The 19,745-nt window shown below is 39.4% G+C and overlaps 1 protein-coding gene across 1 annotated transcript; it reads left to right on the forward strand.

The window, feature by feature from the left end:
• The first annotated feature begins 779 nt into the window (after positions 1 to 779).
• Positions 780 to 3,047, forward strand: si:ch211-165i18.2 (DNA/RNA non-specific endonuclease). The gene is made up of 2 exons (XM_026368172.1): positions 780 to 1,109; positions 1,340 to 3,047. Exons 1-2 carry the CDS (start codon positions 813 to 815, stop codon positions 2,522 to 2,524), a joined length of 1,482 nt encoding a protein of 493 aa, XP_026223957.1. The 5' UTR covers positions 780 to 812; the 3' UTR covers positions 2,525 to 3,047.
• Positions 3,048 to 19,745: the final 16,698 nt, after the last annotated feature.

The following is a 19,745-nucleotide window of genomic DNA, read 5'->3' on the forward strand; positions in this document are numbered from 1 at the left end:
TTCAGTTTGATCTGTGAATGCTGCTGAGAACTCATAGTTGAGACACTTCTGCACTGCAAGAAGATCAACTTTCTGTAGGAGGCTGCAGTGAAATCAAAAGTAGAAACCACTGATTTTACTGAGTCACAGGTTGCATGTAGTTATTGCAAACAAGGAATTTCCAACCAAATAATAAGTTGTACTGACTCAAATTTACTCTGCTCTCTCAGAGTTTGGGTGATTTGATGCTAAATGTGTTGTACGCCTGTGTGTACGGTGAAAATAAATCAATTGACACCATATTGTTGTTCTAGTTCTACATATTTTCTTTTCTGTATAAGCTTTTATGTTAAAACTAAAGATAAAAGAAAACAGAAGGGCTCCCTGGTCTGTGCACATAAGTAGTTACACAATACAGATATATCATCTCTAGTGGGATTAATGTTTAACAGATCAGCCTGAAGTGATCCAGTTCGTTTCTAGGGCAAAACCTTAAAAATTCCAATGTGCTGGACAGAAACACAATGGCTGATTCCATAATACACAAATGGCCGACTTCTATCAAGATGATTAACTATTATAAATGTTAATTTGTCAAAAGAAAACGTGAGTAGCAGAGGCCGAGCAGCAGATGAAATCTTTCAGGACAACGACCTGAACTAAGCAACAAAACCAAAAGGAATAAACAAATGGAAGAACTTTGATATGTAAATCATTACATCATCCTCAAACACGTTATTTGGCCAAAAGTACTCCACAAACTGAGCCAGAACATGTGATGATTTCCCGTATAAATTCTCCTGCCTTGAAGCTGCTCTGCCTAGACCCCAATCATGATCCTCTGGGCTGCTTTCAGTGTTGCTCTCTGTGGCTTGTTGTCCATTCACATACGTGCAGAGGTTGTTAACAGCTTTAATGGCTGTTCGGATTTCTTCTACAAGAATGAAGAACCCAGTGGTTTTGATCAGAATGCTATAAAAATCTGTCAAAAGTTGAGGAATAGGTATTTCTATGCTACACTCTACTCCACTTACCACAGGATCCCTCTGTACAGTGCCTATAAATTTGATTATCACTGCCGGAAAAACAAGGAAGCACGGCCAAGTGGGAACTGGTGCATCGAACCCCAGGTAAACGTTTCTTTATATTATTTCAGTGACATTAAATAAATACTGTATGATTTGGTTAAGATGCCATTATACTGTCTTGTGTGCTATGTGGTTTAATGACTTCCACATTATTTCTAAAGTAAACAGGCCACAAAGTAAAGTTCATGGTCGGTAAATCGAAATAATGATGCAATGAATACAATTCAGTAAACAAACGGCTAACTCCAAATTGTCATCTGTCTTTCCCTCAGCTGTCAGGCTACATGGTAGATTATATGGACAGTGAGAACAAGTACCAGTCCAATTCTATTAAAAACAGTCAAGCTATTAATGCAGATTACGCCAGAAGTGGCTATGACAGAGGCCACTTGAGTCCCAACAGCTTCCAGTGTAATGAGGGAAGAGAAGTCACCTTCACACTAACCAACAGTGCTCCTATGGTCGGGCGCTTCAACCGAGTCCACTGGAGAAAGTGGGAGTCTGCAGTGAGAAAACTTTTAGAAAAGCAAGATCCAAGTGGTACTGCTTACCTGGTGACAGGGACTGTGCCTGCGTCAAATAATCGAATACCAAGGCAGAGTACGTTAAACCAAGATCAGCAGGATTTGAACAGGGTGACGGTGCCTTCACATGTGTGGACAGCTGTGTGTTACTACAATGAAATCAAAAGGGACAAGTCGTTTTCTTTTGGTTTCATAGGGGAAAATGACCAAGATGGCAGCATCGGCTTCAAAACAATTCCACAGCTGACACAAGATCTGTCTGAAAAATATTCAAGCACATCTCTGAGAATTTTCCGAGATGAATGTATTTTTCTGAATACTGAATGTGAGACACAGTCACTGTACAGTGGGATTCAGCTGTCCCTGCCTTGCTTCCTCTTTTCACGCTCGTCTAAACCTAATGACGAATTGAGGCGCAAGAGGAGACAAATATCCCAGGAAGTGGTTTGCAGACTTTTACCTGAGAACCCGGGCGGTTGCACTACCTCCTGTCTGTATGATGAAGAAGAAGATGAAGACGACTACGACGATTTCACTGGAGCCATAACAAACTACTGTTCATCAACATACTCTGACTTAACAGCAAATGGACAGAAGTGTTTGAAAGGCTACACCTGCGGCAAACATGGCTCGGACTACTACTGGTGCTACACGTCTGGCAGCTGGGATTATTGTAGTCCTCCACTCCCAGCTGGCCTAACAAAAAGTGGGAAGCCTTGTAGTGTCAGGCGTAACTGTGCTGAATATGGTGAATCTTACTTCTGGTGTGAAACTAACGGTGGGAAGGCAGAACACTGCTGTAGACGAGCTGATCGCTTCTCTGCTGTGAACGGCAGGACCTGTACGTCAGACAGTCCATGCAACTACTATGGTTATAACTATCTTTGGTGCTACACCACAGATGGTACATGGGATTACTGTTGTACCTCATAAGGTGAATGTGGGACACATGTTGTCTGATAAAAATGAACCAACAAATGACAATCATGCAAGCGATGAGGCTTCGACCGCTCTGCTACTTCCTGAACAGGAGGAGAAAAGACACCAACCAACCAGGCAGCTAGAGAAGGGGAAAAAGGAGTGGACGTGCTGCCAGCTGTACGTTCCCTGTTCTGTTTCAGATAGAGTAAATAGTATGTAACTACCAAGCTGCACGAATAGAACAGTGTTCATGTCTGCTTCAAATGAATCAGCCTACTGTACATGTTAGTGACTTAATGTAAAGAAATAAAACGTTTGAAAGGACGAATGAAGGACCTTTAATGATCCTCTAAACTGAGACGTTGTTGAAAATAAAATATTAATAAAATAAAGAAAAACTTTCTAGTCTCTTTGCTTTGTTCTATGAAGACGAGCCACAAAATGTTTTTTGTCAGTTTTACCAAGAGTCTGTCTCTATGGAACACTTTACATTATTTGGTGATGTTCAACTTGTTTAATTTGTTCTTTTAAATAAAGCCTGTTAAAGAATTATGGTTACTGTCATAGCTCATCATATCATGATAGAAAGAAAAAGATGAGATAGAAAAGACATTTTAAACATGTGAATGAAGTTCTCAAAGGGCCTAAACAAAGATTTCATTATCCACCAATAAGTCCCACTGACTGAACCAAATGTCTTAATCTACAACCTATAATAATGTCATATTCAAATGATAAACAGGATTTCTGTCTAGAAGGTCTGGTTAGCTCTTATTTTGGATGAGTTGTACAGGGTCATTCGTTATTGTCAATCACAGTAATTCTCTCTCTCTCTGTTTATGTGGTATGAATTCAGGTCTGAGTTCACATTTATTACTTTGCAGCAACACACACACACACACACACTATATTAAAACAATAGCCAATGTTTTGAATGTGAATTTGTAAAACTTTAGGTACCAAGTATGTACAATCAAAAAGGCTGTGTAGATGATGTCTCACTAGTTTAGCTTTGCTGTAGTTCAAATTCTCACAGTGTGAAGCACCAAAACAAATGTGACAGTGCAGCTGTAGCATGGCCACCACACATGAGAAACACTGACATTATTTGGTGAAGTTTAACGTTTGTTGTTGTACAACAACCCTAGATTCATTTGTAAGACCACGCTGGTACTTAGACTGCTTCCTCCCCATAGATCATTCTGAAATAATTTCAGTACAGTAATTAATTCCACTAAACCATGAAACATGTCTCTTAGACCCCATCCCGACTAGACTCCTCAAGGATGTCTTACCTTTGATCAGCACGTCCATATTAGATCAGATCAATCTATCTTTAGAAATAGGCTACGTACCACAGGCTTTTAAGGTTGCTGTAGTCAAGCCCCTACTCAAAAAACCTACTCTGGACTCAGGGGTCTTAGTGAATTATAGACCAATATCCAATCTGCCCTTTATCTCTAAAATTCTGGAAAAGGTAATTTCTAAGCAATTATATTCAATTCAATTCAATTCAGTTTTATTTGTATAGCACCAATTCACAACAGAAGTTATCTCAAGGCACTTCAATGTTTCAGTAGAGTTCCCCCAGCAGACTAACCTATAGCAGAAACAAGAGATGGTTCAGAGTCACCTGATCCATCTCTAACTATAAGCATTATAAAAAAGGAAAGTTTTAAGTCTAGTCTTAAATGTACAGAGGGTGTCTCCCTCCAGAACCTGAACTGGGAGCTGGTTCCACAGGAGAGGGGCTTGGTAGCTAAAGGCTCTGCCTCCCATTCTACATCTGGAAACTCTAGGAACCACAAGTAAACCTGCAGTCTGAGAACGGAGAGTTCTGCTTGGAAGATAAGGAACTATGAGGTCTTTAAGATAAGATGGAGACTGATTATTGATTTATAAGTGAGGAGAAGAATTTTAATTCAATTCTGGATTTTACAGGAAGCCAATGAGAGAAGCTCAAAAACCTTTTGACAAATTTGTTGTTATGCAACATCGACCTGAGCATCTGGCTCCAGATCCTGGTGGACTGGTCATGCTGGACTCTGAGACTAACAACTTTCTGTGATCGCACTTCAGTTTTGAGTGGGTATCCAAAAATATTGCATAACCGGACCTCTTTAAATTTTAGTTGAATACCCCTGCTCTAGAGCAAACTTAATGGCCAACATCAAACATCGTAGTTGCATCTGGCTTTAAAAGAAAGCTCATGGGTGAAAGCTTATTGTCTGTCACTGACCTTTGCAACAGAACTGCTCCCACGCCGGACTTTAATACATCCACCTTAAGAAATACTCACTAAATACTTGGTGGGTGGTTGGCCGAGTGCTAGGGAGGAGTGAATCAGATTGGAGACTGAAGTGTCAGACTGTAGAGCAGTAAACCAGAAGTGGTGGCTACCGGTGAATGTGGCAGAGCACCCAAGATGGCCGAAAGCAGAGTGCAGCACATGTAGACTGGGAGCTGAGGATGAACGATATGGCCTGGAGAGTGAGCCATGTTGCACAAGCACAAACTGGTAAATAAAAACACAATGTCTGTAGACAGTTTTCCAGAAATCCAAGATGCAGAACGAAAGACAAATCCAAGGTCATACACAAAAGAGCCATTGAATAATTAATTTCCGCAAAGCTAATGCAGAGGTCCAAACTACAATCCAAGTCAATACAGCTAGACAGTACCGATAGAGATCCTATAGGGCTGAAAGCTGTGTTAAGAGACGTCCAGGTCATACACAGGAAAATCCAACACAAAGACAGAACAGGGAAGAAAGCAAAGAGGAGCAGTAACAGGATCCAGTCTGGTACTGTGAGAGGGAGGAGGATGGAAGAGAGAACAGGTGAGGCAGAAAACACTCATGGTACCGAAGGGACGAGCAAAGGCTGGTTCAGGTCGGGCAGGTTCCATATCAGGAAGTCAGTCCGAAAGGAAACGCTGGATAATTTGTCTTCTCCATTAGATGTGAGACTATCTGGCAGAGCTGAGAGGCACATGGAGATGCTTAAGTAGGGGAGGAGTGGCGGGGGTGTGGATAGTGAATAATTAGAGTTGTGAGTCAGGGAGAGGGAAAACCGGAAATGGACAGGAGAAAGCTGGGATCATGACATATTTCTCTGCTTTGACAAAGAGCCCAAGTCTCTGGAAGATAGTAAGAACATGAGTAACATGATGCTGCAGGTTCTTAGAGAAGATAAGGATGTCATCCAAATACACAAAGACAAACATGTTTCATGTCTGTGAAAATGTCATTGTGCCTGGAACACAGCTACGGTGTTGGTGAGACCGAAAGGCAAAACCGGGTGGTCTACTCATAGTGACCACTGGGTGTGTTTAATGCAGTTTTCCACTCATTGCCTTCCCTGATTCTGACCAAGTTATAGGCATTGCATAGGTCTAACTTGCTAAACATTTGAGCCCCTTGTAGAAGTATGAATGATGAAGAGATGATCGGGAGTGGGTACCTGTTTTTCACTGTGATGTTTAATCATGTATAGTCAATGAATAGCAGAAGAGAAAACCAGAAGTCCTGGTACACACTAGAAACTGAATCAAGGCAAGTGCTGATGGGGTAAGATGAGTCTGCAGGAAAACATAGGGAGAGACCAAGCAGGAAAGAAACTATGACAATAACAGCATCTTTCTAACTACGGGTTCAGAGGAAGCCACCTTTGTCTGCAGAAATCATCAGTGTTTGGAACCATATTATTCATGTTCTCACCTTTTTAGCTTTAAAACATAGCATATTAAAAAGGTAAATGACTAAGTACCTTTTCAGAAAATATTTGTCTAATGAGATTTACAGTTTGTGACTGTCATGACAACGGACAGAGAATGATGTCTACATGTCTACTTGAGTCCCACTGTACAACAGGAACCACTGCTTCAGCTGGTGCTGTTCATGAATAGCACACTGACTTTATGAGTCTACGTACAGAAGTGTGCCATACCTGTCATCTGTGCAGGTTATTGGTGGAGACAGAGGCAATTACTTCCATTTCACTGGTGAAAGAACTGGGGCCAAACTGAAAAAGATATGTGTTTGGGTTGGAGAGTGGCAGGTGAAGGCTATAAGCGTTTGGCTGACTGATGGTCAACACAAAGACTTAGGAAAGCCAGGGGGAAGGAATCCTTCTGAATTTCAGTTTGATGATGGAGAGCGCATGAGTTCACTCACACTGTGGACAAATGGAGAAGGGAACCGTCTAGGTGGCATCAGATTCATAACAAATAGTTCACGAGAATTCTTTGCACATATGACCGACTGGAAATCGAAAAGAGAGTACCCAATAGATGTTGCTTCTGGAGTTTGTTTGGGAGTTGCAGGAAGGGCAGGTGCAGACCTTGATAGTTTAGGGTTTGTGTTCTTAAAACAAGACTAAACCTAAACATTGGTGCCATTGGTGCCATATCTACGTCACTTACACCAATGGTAAAACCACTATCACTGAAATATGAGACCTTTAACAATATGCAATCAACCAAGCTTGTCTACTTTAATGGTGTTTATGAGAAAAGAACATGTAATTTGTGCAAAAGGGAGAAAAGTCCTGTTGATTAGTTTCCTGTGTAAGCGAATTAGACTCTACTAACTTATACATGAGCATCGGTCAGGGTTCGTATCTAACGGGTGGCTCCATTACTACTTTACAACATCTCTGGCTGACAAAGTAAAGTTCTGTAAATTTTAGTGAGAGGTTGACAGAGATGGAGAGTCTTTAAAGAACTTTTAAATTTCTGTTCTGGTCTTGTACTATTCATTTGATAATTATTTGCCACCTGAGAAAACTTACATTTACTCAAAATGAACATTATTCTGTTCTTTTTTAATCATGTCATTCTTATATTTAGCATCTTTACATGTTCAATTTTGACCTGATTTATCTTTATTAAATTTTCCTTACCTGCTAGAGAAGTACAGGGCATCTTTCTGTCAACTTGAGTGATTTATGACCCTCATGTCATGATTTATGACCCCCACGTGATCCTCGTGACCAACCCCCCCTCCCCCCCATCACGGGTTAATCTCGTGACTAACCTCAGCTCATGTACACTGATGCCCCCTCGCCCATAGTGGTCATGGAGTAATCTCGTGACCCCCCTTGTGCCCACACATGCACCCCCTCGCACCTTGTGACCCCCCAGGTCACGGGTTAATCTCGTGACCCCCCTCATGCCCACACATGCACCCCCTCGCACCTCGTGACCCCCTCAGGTCACGGGTTAATCTCGTGACTAACCTCAGCTCATGTACACTGATGCCCCCTCGCCCATAGTGGTCATGGGGTAATCTCGTGACCCCCCTTGTGCCCACACATGCACCCCCTCGCACCTTGTGACCCCCCAGGTCACGGGTTAATCTCGTGACCCCCCTCGTGCCCACACATGCACCCCCTCGCACCTCGTGACCCCCTCAGGTCACGGGTTAATCTCGTGACTAACCTCAGCTCATGTACACTGATGCCCCCTCGCCCCATAGTGGTCATGGGGTAATCTCGTGACCCCCCTCGTGCCCATACATGCACCCCCTCGCACCTTGTGACCCCCCAGGTCACGGGTTAATCTCGTGACCCCCCCTCGTGCCCACACATGCACCCCTCGCACCTCGTGACCCCCTCAGGTCACGGGTTAATCTCGTGACTAACCTCAGCTCATGTACACTGATGCCCCCTCGCCCCATAGTGGTCATGGGGTAATCTCGTGACCCCCCTCGTGCCCATACATGCACCCCCTCGCACCTTGTGACCCCCCAGGTCACGGGTTAATCTCGTGACCCCCCCTCGTGCCCACACATGCACCCCTCGCACCTCGTGACCCCCTCAGGTCACGGGTTAATCTCGTGACTAACCTCAGCTCATGTACACTGATGCCCCCTCGCCCCATAGTGGTCATGGGGTAATCTCGTGACCCCCCTCGTGCCCATACATGCACCCCCTCGCACCTCGTGACCCCCCTCGTGCACACACGCACCCCCTCGCACCGCGTGCACGCCCACGCTGAGCCTCCGGCTCACTGGCGCCCCTCATGCACACATGTGGATCCTGCATCCCGCTGCTCCCCTCAGATCTGCATCTTGCAACGCGTGGTAGCCATAGGGTATAACTGGCCCCGTCCAGACCTCATGAGTCGCTTGCCAATCAGAGCTGACCCCGACCGCCCTGTCGTGACGTTTACCAATCAGACTCGAAGCCCTTCCCACACACTTTCGATACGACGGCCAACCAGAGCCGACCCCGCCCTCACCCGGAAAAGAGGAGCATGTAGGTAGCCGCAGAGCACAGGTGAGGTCAGCAGCGTCCGTTAAGACCGGTTGTCGGTTGAGGAGGATCGCCATTTTAATTCAACGTTGACTCTGGAAAAAACAAGGTATGTTTGTTTTTTAATTGTTAACCATAAATGTAAAGTTTAATTCTTGTATAAAATAATACTTATATAATGGTGTTAGATCAGCGGAGGGGTTCGATCCTGAGTCTCTCTCACGTGCAAGCCGGTGACCTTAACAATACACTAATCAGACTGTAGATTCACAGGTCAAGATCGTAGACTAGAGTATTTTATCTAAGGTGACAGTCTTTGCCTGAAAAAAGTATTATAATTCGTTATTCTAGTCTATTCTAACCTATCGTTAGGGTGAGTATACTAGTTAGTTAGTTAGTTAGTTAGTTAGTGTAACTAACATTGCTCAACTTTTTTAACATGGCTAAACTTTACAATCACAACATTAGCTTTGTCTGATAGCTCAATGGAGAAAAAGCAATATTATTATTCTACCAGCCAGCGAGTCACTTTAAGCTAACGGCTGTATGTCTGCAAAATCCTGGAAATTCCAGACGTTAATTTTCATTTTCTAACATATTTTATCCATTTCAGTGGCGACAAGATCAAATTAAGGAATTAAAAAAAATTGAGACCCGTGCAGAGATGGCTGGAAAAAAAACTACCATATAATGTAAGGCCTCTGAACGACTGTTTAAAATACAAATTTTTAATTCTAGGTCATAAAAACTGGTGCAATACGTGTGTTTTTAACGCTAGGGGCGGTATTCTTGGATCCCCTTCCTGCGCCTTATTCTGAAGAAAACAGGCTTTTATTTTTTTGCATTCGTCGATTCAGCTTCCTTTCCCGATGGTTGATGGCCGAAGGATGAGACCGGCGCATGGAAACAGCGTCACGTGATGTAATTGCTCCCTCTTAATTCCTTTTAGAAAAAAAAAAGTTTGTATTCATGTCAACAGATCCTAAACTTTACTCCACACCTGTGAACATGTTCAGCCTCTTTAAATAATTAGTCACATTGGACTTTTTTATTTATTTATTTATTTTTAATAGATGAAGAACTGAATGTCACATATTTAACTTTTGGTGAGCCTGTAGAAGTTGACAAATACACATATCTTTATGTTATGGGTTTTTATTATTATTATTATATATTCTAATACTCTGCAGTAATTCCACTACTGTGTGCTTGCTCTGGAAACTCTAAGTCCTCCATGAGTCTATGTACATTTTCATTGCTGCTTTGTTACTGAACTCTGTTCTTCTCGGGCCCTAATATCTACCCTAAACGATTATTCGACTTTTTATCTGAGAAACAGATCATAGCACATCAAGCGTGTATTGTTCAGTTTTTACTGTTTTATGCTTTGGTTGGTTCAGAGTTCTTACTGTTAGCAGCCATGGCTTATGACAGAAATGTGTCTATATGTAAACCTCTGCTGTATCCAACTGTCATGAGGAAAAGAACTGTCATTGTTTTTTCTGACTGTAGCTCGGCTTCTGACTCCACGTCAGCAAGTGGGATTATCAACACTGAGCGGTTATCAAAAACTCTGGAGCTTCACTCTGAAAGTCTTTTTTTTTTTAATAACTCGATTAATAAACTTTTCTGTGTAACTTCAAGAGCAATAACTGTTTTAGGTGTGTTCCTTTTGTTAAATGTTGGTGTTTACCTTTAATCTTCTTTTTTTTTTTTCTTACACCAGGAATCTTATATGCTATCATAGTTGTGGAGAAGTCAGGGGAAAAAAGCTGCACAGACCTGTTTAACGCAACTGATTGTTTTAATCAACTATTTTAGTTTGTTCACGTATGAGCTTGTTGCAGTTTGACCGGAATATGAATTTACAAAAACTGTACGTTTGATAATGAGTTTACAGTTAGTTTTGTATAATCCTTTTTTTTTTCTTTTTTTTTTTTTTCCAAATGATATATGGACTGAAAGTGAAATAATTCTTCTACCTAATGTTGTTACTACTAATATTTGCAATTAACAATTATGTACATATGTTGTCCACTTAGTAGATTGTCTAGCAAGGCTCATCTTTTAGCTCTCATAAACTTAGATTGTCACTAGTGACTGATCACATTTCACATCTCCAGTGTCTTCATTCTTTCTTTTTTTTTTTTTTGTTCAGTGAATCACAGGTTTCAATATTATTTAATTTTCTTTTAGCACCATAGTAATGAGATTAAATTTGGTCAGCCAGTTAACACAAAATACGCTCCAAGAGGTTCTGTTCATAGATTAGAGCTCATTTGTCAATCTGTGCAATTAAACAACAAAATCTAAAAACCTAAGGCACTGAAATATTTTGAATTTTCTGATCATACATTTCTAGATCATTGTTTCTGCATGCACTGAGAAAGTTAAAATTAACTACAATTAGCACATGACATCACATTATACAGCTTGTAGTTTTACTTTTGAAGAAGAATTTCTTTTAAATTTACACTAAAACACTACATATACGGAACCTAAATATTAAACTGTAATTTGTTTTCATATCCTGCTCAATTACTTTGTGATTCTTGACATTTTTTGTTTTTTTTGTGAAAATGATAAATCAAACGTATTTTATGCATGCTGTATGGACATTTACAGTTTACCTTGATGAGGGTAGCACTACTTTTTCAGGAATGTATTTTGCTCAACCTTTTAAAGCAGAACCGAGATAAGCAGTATGCAAACATATACTAATGATTTAGTCAAGTGCCGTGTGTGTTTCTACCTCTCGGTTCTCTGATTTGGACACGACTCTCATTCACACTGAATAATGAAGAATCTAACCATACTGTTCTACTTTGCGTCATGAGGCAGTTCAACAGTTGCACAGCTGAGCACCAAGATGTCTGTATTAACCATGTTTGAAACCACCCATTGAGGTCAAGAATATAATGTTCACTATGAAGGAACATAACATAACGTAATAATAATAATATCACTAATAAATGGCTAGAAACCCACATGGCCTATAACAGATATGGGTCTATATGTAAACCTCAGCAGTACCCAACTATCATGAGAAAAAGAACTGCCATTATCTTTCTGGCTTTAGCAGGGCTTCTGCTTGCCCTTCAGATTGTAGCATTAACAATAACGATCTCTCATCAAAAACTCGATAGCTTCACCCTGAATTTTTTTTTTCATTTTTTTTTTTTTGTAATAACACAATATACAAACTTTTCGGTGTAACTTCAAGAGCAATAACTGTTTGTGGGGGATTGATTTTAGTAGATTCTGTTGGGTTCCTGTAATCTTCATCATTTTTTACCTACACCAGGATTCTTATATGCTATCATAGTTGTAGGGAGGTCATGAAAAAAACTGCACAGACCTGTTTAACGCAACTGATTGTTTTAATCAACTATTTTAGTTTGTTCACGTATGAGCTTGTTGCAGTTTGACCGGAATATGAATTTACAAAAACTGTATGTTTGATAATGAGTTTACAGTTAGTTTTGTATAATCCTCTTTTTATATGGACTGAAAATGAAAGAAACTTCTAAACATCTCAAAAGGTTTTTCTGTCGACATATAATAAGATAGTTATTTTTTCTTCTGTAGGAAGAATGCAAAGATGTGATTTGTTTGTTCTATGTAAAGTACTTATTGTCAGCAATGACACAGGTCCCAACAAAAAGTTAAATGAGAATAGCTAAGATGCAGCAAAGACCTTTAGCAGCTTCAACAATTCAATGATTGATCTTTTACATTTTTTACAAAGTAGAAAATGTTTGTCTTGTGAGTTTCACTCAGATTTAAAAAAGAAAAAAAGAAAAAAAAAGGCTTTAAATGTAACTGCACAAATACCGAAGTTGTACAATAATACAAATCAGACAGTTTACATTTAAATGTCTCCATTATGTTGAGATCAGTAATCTGCAGGACTTTTAGTTTTTGCTTGAAACTATTCTTTTTGTTTTGTTTTGTTTTGTTTGTATGTTTGAGCTCATATTCTTACATTACCTTGTATATTTTACTTCCACTTTATCAATAACCAAACAGTTCTAGGTCATATTAAAACATATCATACACTGTAAAACCCGATAAGTTAATAGAGCTAAAAAAATTAGTTGAAACTGATTACATAAGAAATTTTGACTTAACATAACTTGTTTTTTATAAGTCCAAAAAACAAAGGTTATTAAGTGAGTTCTACAAATTAGTTTTAATTGATACTAACTTGACTTTTTAAGTTCTAAATACTGCTTTTTAACATTGTTTTTTAACTTGTTATTTTAAGTCCAGAATACACAACTAATTTAAGTATAGTTAACTCTTGTATATTGATTACATGTAACAAAAAAATTATTAGTTGCTCAGTAATAGATTTTTCAAGTAAAGTATACATGTTAAAAAGTTGTATGCACTCCACTCTAACTTCAAGTTTTGCTTAACTGAAACTCAAAAAGTAAAACACAATACTTAAAATTTCTTTTTAAAAACTGATTACATTTTTTTTTAGGTAGTTTTAACTCAATTTGTTAAACCCATAGACTTTAACAGTAGATTACACAACAGATTAATAGGCAGTTTCAGAACAAGTTACTTCTTTATTAAGCAACCATCACTCCAGTCAAACATGCTTGACAAAATAGCATCATAAAACAGTGCAAGAAATACTTGTAAACACTGTAACACGTAATTTAAAAATGACCTTTTATCAGTGGAGTAATCTGATGTTAAAGTTTATGGGTTTAACAAATTGAGTTAAAACTACCTAAAAAAAAATGTAATCAGTTTTTAAAAAGAAATTTTAAGTATTGTGTTTTACTTTTTGAGTTTCAGTTAAGCAAAACTTGAAGTTAGAGTGGAGTGCATACAACTTTTTTAACATGTATACTTTACTTGAAAAATCTATTACTGAGCAACTAATAATTTTTTTTGTTACATGTAATCAATATACAAGAGTTAACTATACTTAAATTAGTTGTGTATTCTGGACTTAAAATAACAAGTTAAAAAACAATGTTAAAAAGCAGTATTTAGAACTTAAAAAGTCAAGTTAGTATCAATTAAAACTAATTTGTAGAACTCACTTAATAACCTTTGTTTTTTGGACTTATAAAAAACAAGTTATGTTAAGTCAAAATTTCTTATGTAATCAGTTTCAACTAATTTTTTTAGCTCTATTAACTTATCGGGTTTTACAGTGTATGATATGTTTTAATATGACCTAGAACTGTTTGGTTATTGATAAAGTGGAAGTAAAATATACAAGGTAATGTAAGAATATGAGCTCAAACATACAAACAAAACAAAACAAAACAAAAAAGAATAGTTTCAAGCAAAAACTAAAAGTCCTGCAGATTACTGATCTCAACATAATGGAGACATTTAAATGTAAACTGTCTGATTTGTATTATTGTACAACTTCGGTATTTGTGCAGTTACATTTAAAGCCTTTTTTTTTCTTTTTTTCTTTTTTAAATCTGAGTGAAACTCACAAGACAAACATTTTCTACTTTGTAAAAAATGTAAAAGATCAATCATTGAATTGTTGAAGCTGCTAAAGGTCTTTGCTGCATCTTAGCTATTCTCATTTAACTTTTTGTTGGGACCTGTGTCATTGCTGACAATAAGTACTTTACATAGAACAAACAAATCACATCTTTGCATTCTTCCTACAGAAGAAAAAATAACTATCTTATTATATGTCGACAGAAAAACCTTTTGAGATGTTTAGAAGTTTCTTTCATTTTCAGTCCATATAAAAAGAGGATTATACAAAACTAACTGTAAACTCATTATCAAACATACAGTTTTTGTAAATTCATATTCCGGTCAAACTGCAACAAGCTCATACGTGAACAAACTAAAATAGTTGATTAAAACAATCAGTTGCGTTAAACAGGTCTGTGCAGTTTTTTTCATGACCTCCCTACAACTATGATAGCATATAAGAATCCTGGTGTAGGTAAAAAATGATGAAGATTACAGGAACCCAACAGAATCTACTAAAATCAATCCCCCACAAACAGTTATTGCTCTTGAAGTTACACCGAAAAGTTTGTATATTGTGTTATTACAAAAAAAAAAAAAAATGAAAAAAAAAATTCAGGGTGAAGCTATCGAGTTTTTGATGAGAGATCGTTATTGTTAATGCTACAATCTGAAGGGCAAGCAGAAGCCCTGCTAAAGCCAGAAAGATAATGGCAGTTCTTTTTCTCATGATAGTTGGGTACTGCTGAGGTTTACATATAGACCCATATCTGTTATAGGCCATGTGGGTTTCTAGCCATTTATTAGTGATATTATTATTATTACGTTATGTTATGTTCCTTCATAGTGAACATTATATTCTTGACCTCAATGGGTGGTTTCAAACATGGTTAATACAGACATCTTGGTGCTCAGCTGTGCAACTGTTGAACTGCCTCATGACGCAAAGTAGAACAGTATGGTTAGATTCTTCATTATTCAGTGTGAATGAGAGTCGTGTCCAAATCAGAGAACCGAGAGGTAGAAACACACACGGCACTTGACTAAATCATTAGTATATGTTTGCATACTGCTTATCTCGGTTCTGCTTTAAAAGGTTGAGCAAAATACATTCCTGAAAAAGTAGTGCTACCCTCATCAAGGTAAACTGTAAATGTCCATACAGCATGCATAAAATACGTTTGATTTATCATTTTCACAAAAAAAACAAAAAATGTCAAGAATCACAAAGTAATTGAGCAGGATATGAAAACAAATTACAGTTTAATATTTAGGTTCCGTATATGTAGTGTTTTAGTGTAAATTTAAAAGAAATTCTTCTTCAAAAGTAAAACTACAAGCTGTATAATGTGATGTCATGTGCTAATTGTAGTTAATTTTAACTTTCTCAGTGCATGCAGAAACAATGATCTAGAAATGTATGATCAGAAAATTCAAAAATATTTCAGTGCCTTAGGTTTTTAGATTTTGTTGTTTAATTGCACAGATTGACAAATGAGCTCTAATCTATGAACAGAACCTCTTGGAGCGTATTTTGTGTTAACTGGCTGACCAAATTTAATCTCATTACTATGGTGCTAAAAGAAAATTAAATAATATTGAAACCTGTGATTCACTGAACAAAAAAAAAAGAAAGAAAGAATGAAGACACTGGAGATGTGAAATGTGATCAGTCACTAGTGACAATCTAAGTTTATGAGAGCTAAAAGATGAGCCTTGCTAGACAATCTACTAAGTGGACAACATATGTACATAATTGTTAATTGCAAATATTAGTAGTAACAACATTAGGTAGAAGAATTATTTCACTTTCAGTCCATATATCATTTGGAAAAAAAAAAAAAAAAAAAAAAAAAGGATTATACAAAACTAACTGTAAACTCATTATCAAACGTACAGTTTTTGTAAATTCATATTCCGGTCAAACTGCAACAAGCTCATACGTGAACAAACTAAAATAGTTGATTAAAACAATCAGTTGCGTTAAACAGGTCTGTGCAGCTTTTTTCCCCTGACTTCTCCACAACTATGATAGCATATAAGATTCCTGGTGTAAGAAAAAAAAAAAAGAAGATTAAAGGTAAACACCAACATTTAACAAAAGGAACACACCTAAAACAGTTATTGCTCTTGAAGTAACACAGAAAAGTTTATTAATCGAGTTATTAAAAAAAAAAAAGACTTTCAGAGTGAAGCTCCAGAGTTTTTGATAACCGCTCAGTGTTGATAATCCCACTTGCTGACGTGGAGTCAGAAGCCGAGCTACAGTCAGAAAAAACAATGACAGTTCTTTTCCTCATGACAGTTGGATACAGCAGAGGTTTACATATAGACACATTTCTGTCATAAGCCATGGCTGCTAACAGTAAGAACTCTGAACCAACCAAAGCATAAAACAGTAAAAACTGAACAATACACGCTTGATGTGCTATGATCTGTTTCTCAGATAAAAAGTCGAATAATCGTTTAGGGTAGATATTAGGGCCCGAGAAGAACAGAGTTCAGTAACAAAGCAGCAATGAAAATGTACATAGACTCATGGAGGACTTAGAGTTTCCAGAGCAAGCACACAGTAGTGGAATTACTGCAGAGTATTAGAATATATAATAATAATAATAAAAACCCATAACATAAAGATATGTGTATTTGTCAACTTCTACAGGCTCACCAAAAGTTAAATATGTGACATTCAGTTCTTCATCTATTAAAAATAAATAAATAAATAAAAAAGTCCAATGTGACTAATTATTTAAAGAGGCTGAACATGTTCACAGGTGTGGAGTAAAGTTTAGGATCTGTTGACATGAATACAAACTTTTTTTTTTTCTAAAAGGAATTAAGAGGGAGCAATTACATCACGTGACGCTGTTTCCATGCGCCGGTCTCATCCTTCGGCCATCAACCATCGGGAAAGGAAGCTGAATCGACGAATGCAAAAAAATAAAAGCCTGTTTTCTTCAGAATAAGGCGCAGGAAGGGGGTCTAAGAATACCGCCCCTAGCGTTAAAAACACACGTATTGCACCAGTTTTTATGACCTAGAATTTAAAATTTGTATTTTAAACAGTCGTTCAGAGGCCTTACAATATATGGTAGTTTTTTTTCCCAGCCATCTCTGCACGGGTCTCAATTTTTTTAATTCCTTAATTTGATCTTGTCGGCACTGAAATGGAGAAAATATGTTAGAAAATGAAAATTAACGTCTGGAATTTCCAGGATTTTGCAGACATACAGCCGTTAGCTTAAAGTGACTCGCTGGCTGGTAGAATAATAATATTGCTTTTTCTCCATTGAGCTATCAGACAAAGCTAATGTTGTGATTGTAAAGTTTAGACATGTTAAAAAAGTTGAGCAGTGTTAGTTACACTAACTAACTAACTAACTAACTAACTAGTATACTCACCCTAACGATAGGTTAGAATAGACTAGAATAACGATTTATAATACTTTTTTCAGGCAAAGACTGTCACCTTAGATAAAATACTCTAGTCTACGATCTTGACCTGTGAATCTACAGTCTGATTAGTGTATTGTTAAGGTCACCGGCTTGCACGTGAGAGAGACTCAGGATCGAACCCCTCCGCTGATCTAACACCATTATATAAGTATTATTTTATACAAGAATTAAACTTTACATTTATGGTTAACAATTAAAAAAACAAACATACCTTGTTTTTTCCAGAGTCAACGTTGAATTAAAATGGCGATCCTCCTCAACCGACAACCGGTCTTAACGGACGCTGCTGACCTCACCTGTGCTCTGCGGCTACCTACATGCTCCTCTTTTCCGGGTGAGGGCGGGGTCGGCTCTGGTTGGCCGTCGTATCGAAAGTGTGTGGGAAGGGCTTCGAGTCTGATTGGTAAACGTCACGACAGGGCGGTCGGGGTCAGCTCTGATTGGCAAGCGACTCATGAGGTCTGGACGGGGCCAGTTATACCCTATGGCTACCACGCGTTGCAAGATGCAGATCTGAGGGGAGCAGCGGGATGCAGGATCCACATGTGTGCATGAGGGGCGCCAGTGAGCCGGAGGCTCAGCGTGGGCGTGCACGCGGTGCGAGGGGGTGCGTGTGTGCACGAGGGGGGTCACGAGGTGCGAGGGGGTGCATGTATGGGCACGAGGGGGTCACGAGATTACCCCATGACCACTATGGGGCGAGGGGGCATCAGTGTACATGAGCTGAGGTTAGTCACGAGATTAACCCGTGACCTGAGGGGGTCACGAGGTGCGAGGGGTGCATGTGTGGGCACGAGGGGGGGTCACGAGATTAACCCGTGACCTGGGGGGTCACAAGGTGCGAGGGGGTGCATGTATGGGCACGAGGGGGGTCACGAGATTACCCCATGACCACTATGGGGCGAGGGGGCATCAGTGTACATGAGCTGAGGTTAGTCACGAGATTAACCCGTGACCTGAGGGGGTCACGAGGTGCGAGGGGTGCATGTGTGGGCACGAGGGGGGGTCACGAGATTAACCCGTGACCTGGGGGGTCACAAGGTGCGAGGGGGTGCATGTATGGGCACGAGGGGGGTCACGAGATTACCCCATGACCACTATGGGGCGAGGGGGCATCAGTGTACATGAGCTGAGGTTAGTCACGAGATTAACCCGTGACCTGAGGGGGTCACGAGGTGCGAGGGGGTGCATGTGTGGGCACGAGGGGGGTCACGAGATTAACCCGTGACCTGGGGGGTCACAAGGTGCGAGGGGGTGCATGTGTGGGCACAAGGGGGGTCACGAGATTACCCCATGACCACTATGGGCGAGGGGGCATCAGTGTACATGAGCTGAGGTTAGTCACGAGATTAACCCGTGACCTGAGGGGGTCACGAGGTGCGAGGGGGTGCATGTGTGGGCATGAGGGGGGTCACGAGATTAACCCGTGACCTGGGGGGTCACAAGGTGCGAGGGGGTGCATGTGTGGGCACAAGGGGGGTCACGAGATTACTCCATGACCACTATGGGCGAGGGGGCATCAGTGTACATGAGCTGAGGTTAGTCACGAGATTAACCCGTGATGGGGGGGAGGGGGGGTTGGTCACGAGGATCACGTGGGGGTCATAAATCATGACATGAGGGTCATAAATCACTCAAGTTGACAGAAAGATGCCCTGTACTTCTCTCCTGCTGATTTGGACATGGGTACATCTCATTTGAATGTTCATTCTACATTTTATTTTATATTCTAAAAGCTTCATTGTTTTATCAAGTTACACGATAATGAAATTAACATTTTCTTTCTCAAAACCTCTGATTATTAATTCTGCCTTTAATGTTTTCATTTACAGCTACACTTTTAAAGGAAGTAATGGGTATTTCATAGCTTAATGATTTGTATTTTATGACTGTTGAACTGATTTTATTCCTTGTTTGATTAAAAGACTGTTGGTGATTTTAATTTTTTTTTTAATTATATTAAGTTTCTCTTTCATGACATAAATTAAGGTTTTGTGCCAGGACAGCCAGTTGTCCTCAATGGAAGTTGTACTTACTTAAATCTCTGTTCTATCTTC

The sequence above is a fragment of the Anabas testudineus genome, chromosome 7 (assembly GCF_900324465.2).
Source record: "Anabas testudineus chromosome 7, fAnaTes1.2, whole genome shotgun sequence".
NCBI lineage: Eukaryota > Metazoa > Chordata > Actinopteri > Anabantiformes > Anabantidae > Anabas > Anabas testudineus.

Excerpts from the sequence above, each read along its gene's own strand:
- si:ch211-165i18.2 (XM_026368172.1), top strand. The coding sequence starts at position 813 with ATGATCCTCTGGGCTGCTTTCAGTGTTGCTCTCTGTGGCTTGTTGTCC. Across the intron at positions 1,110-1,339 it reads ACTGGTGCATCGAACCCCAG|CTGTCAGGCTACATGGTAGA; the intron begins GTAAACGTTTCT and ends TCTTTCCCTCAG.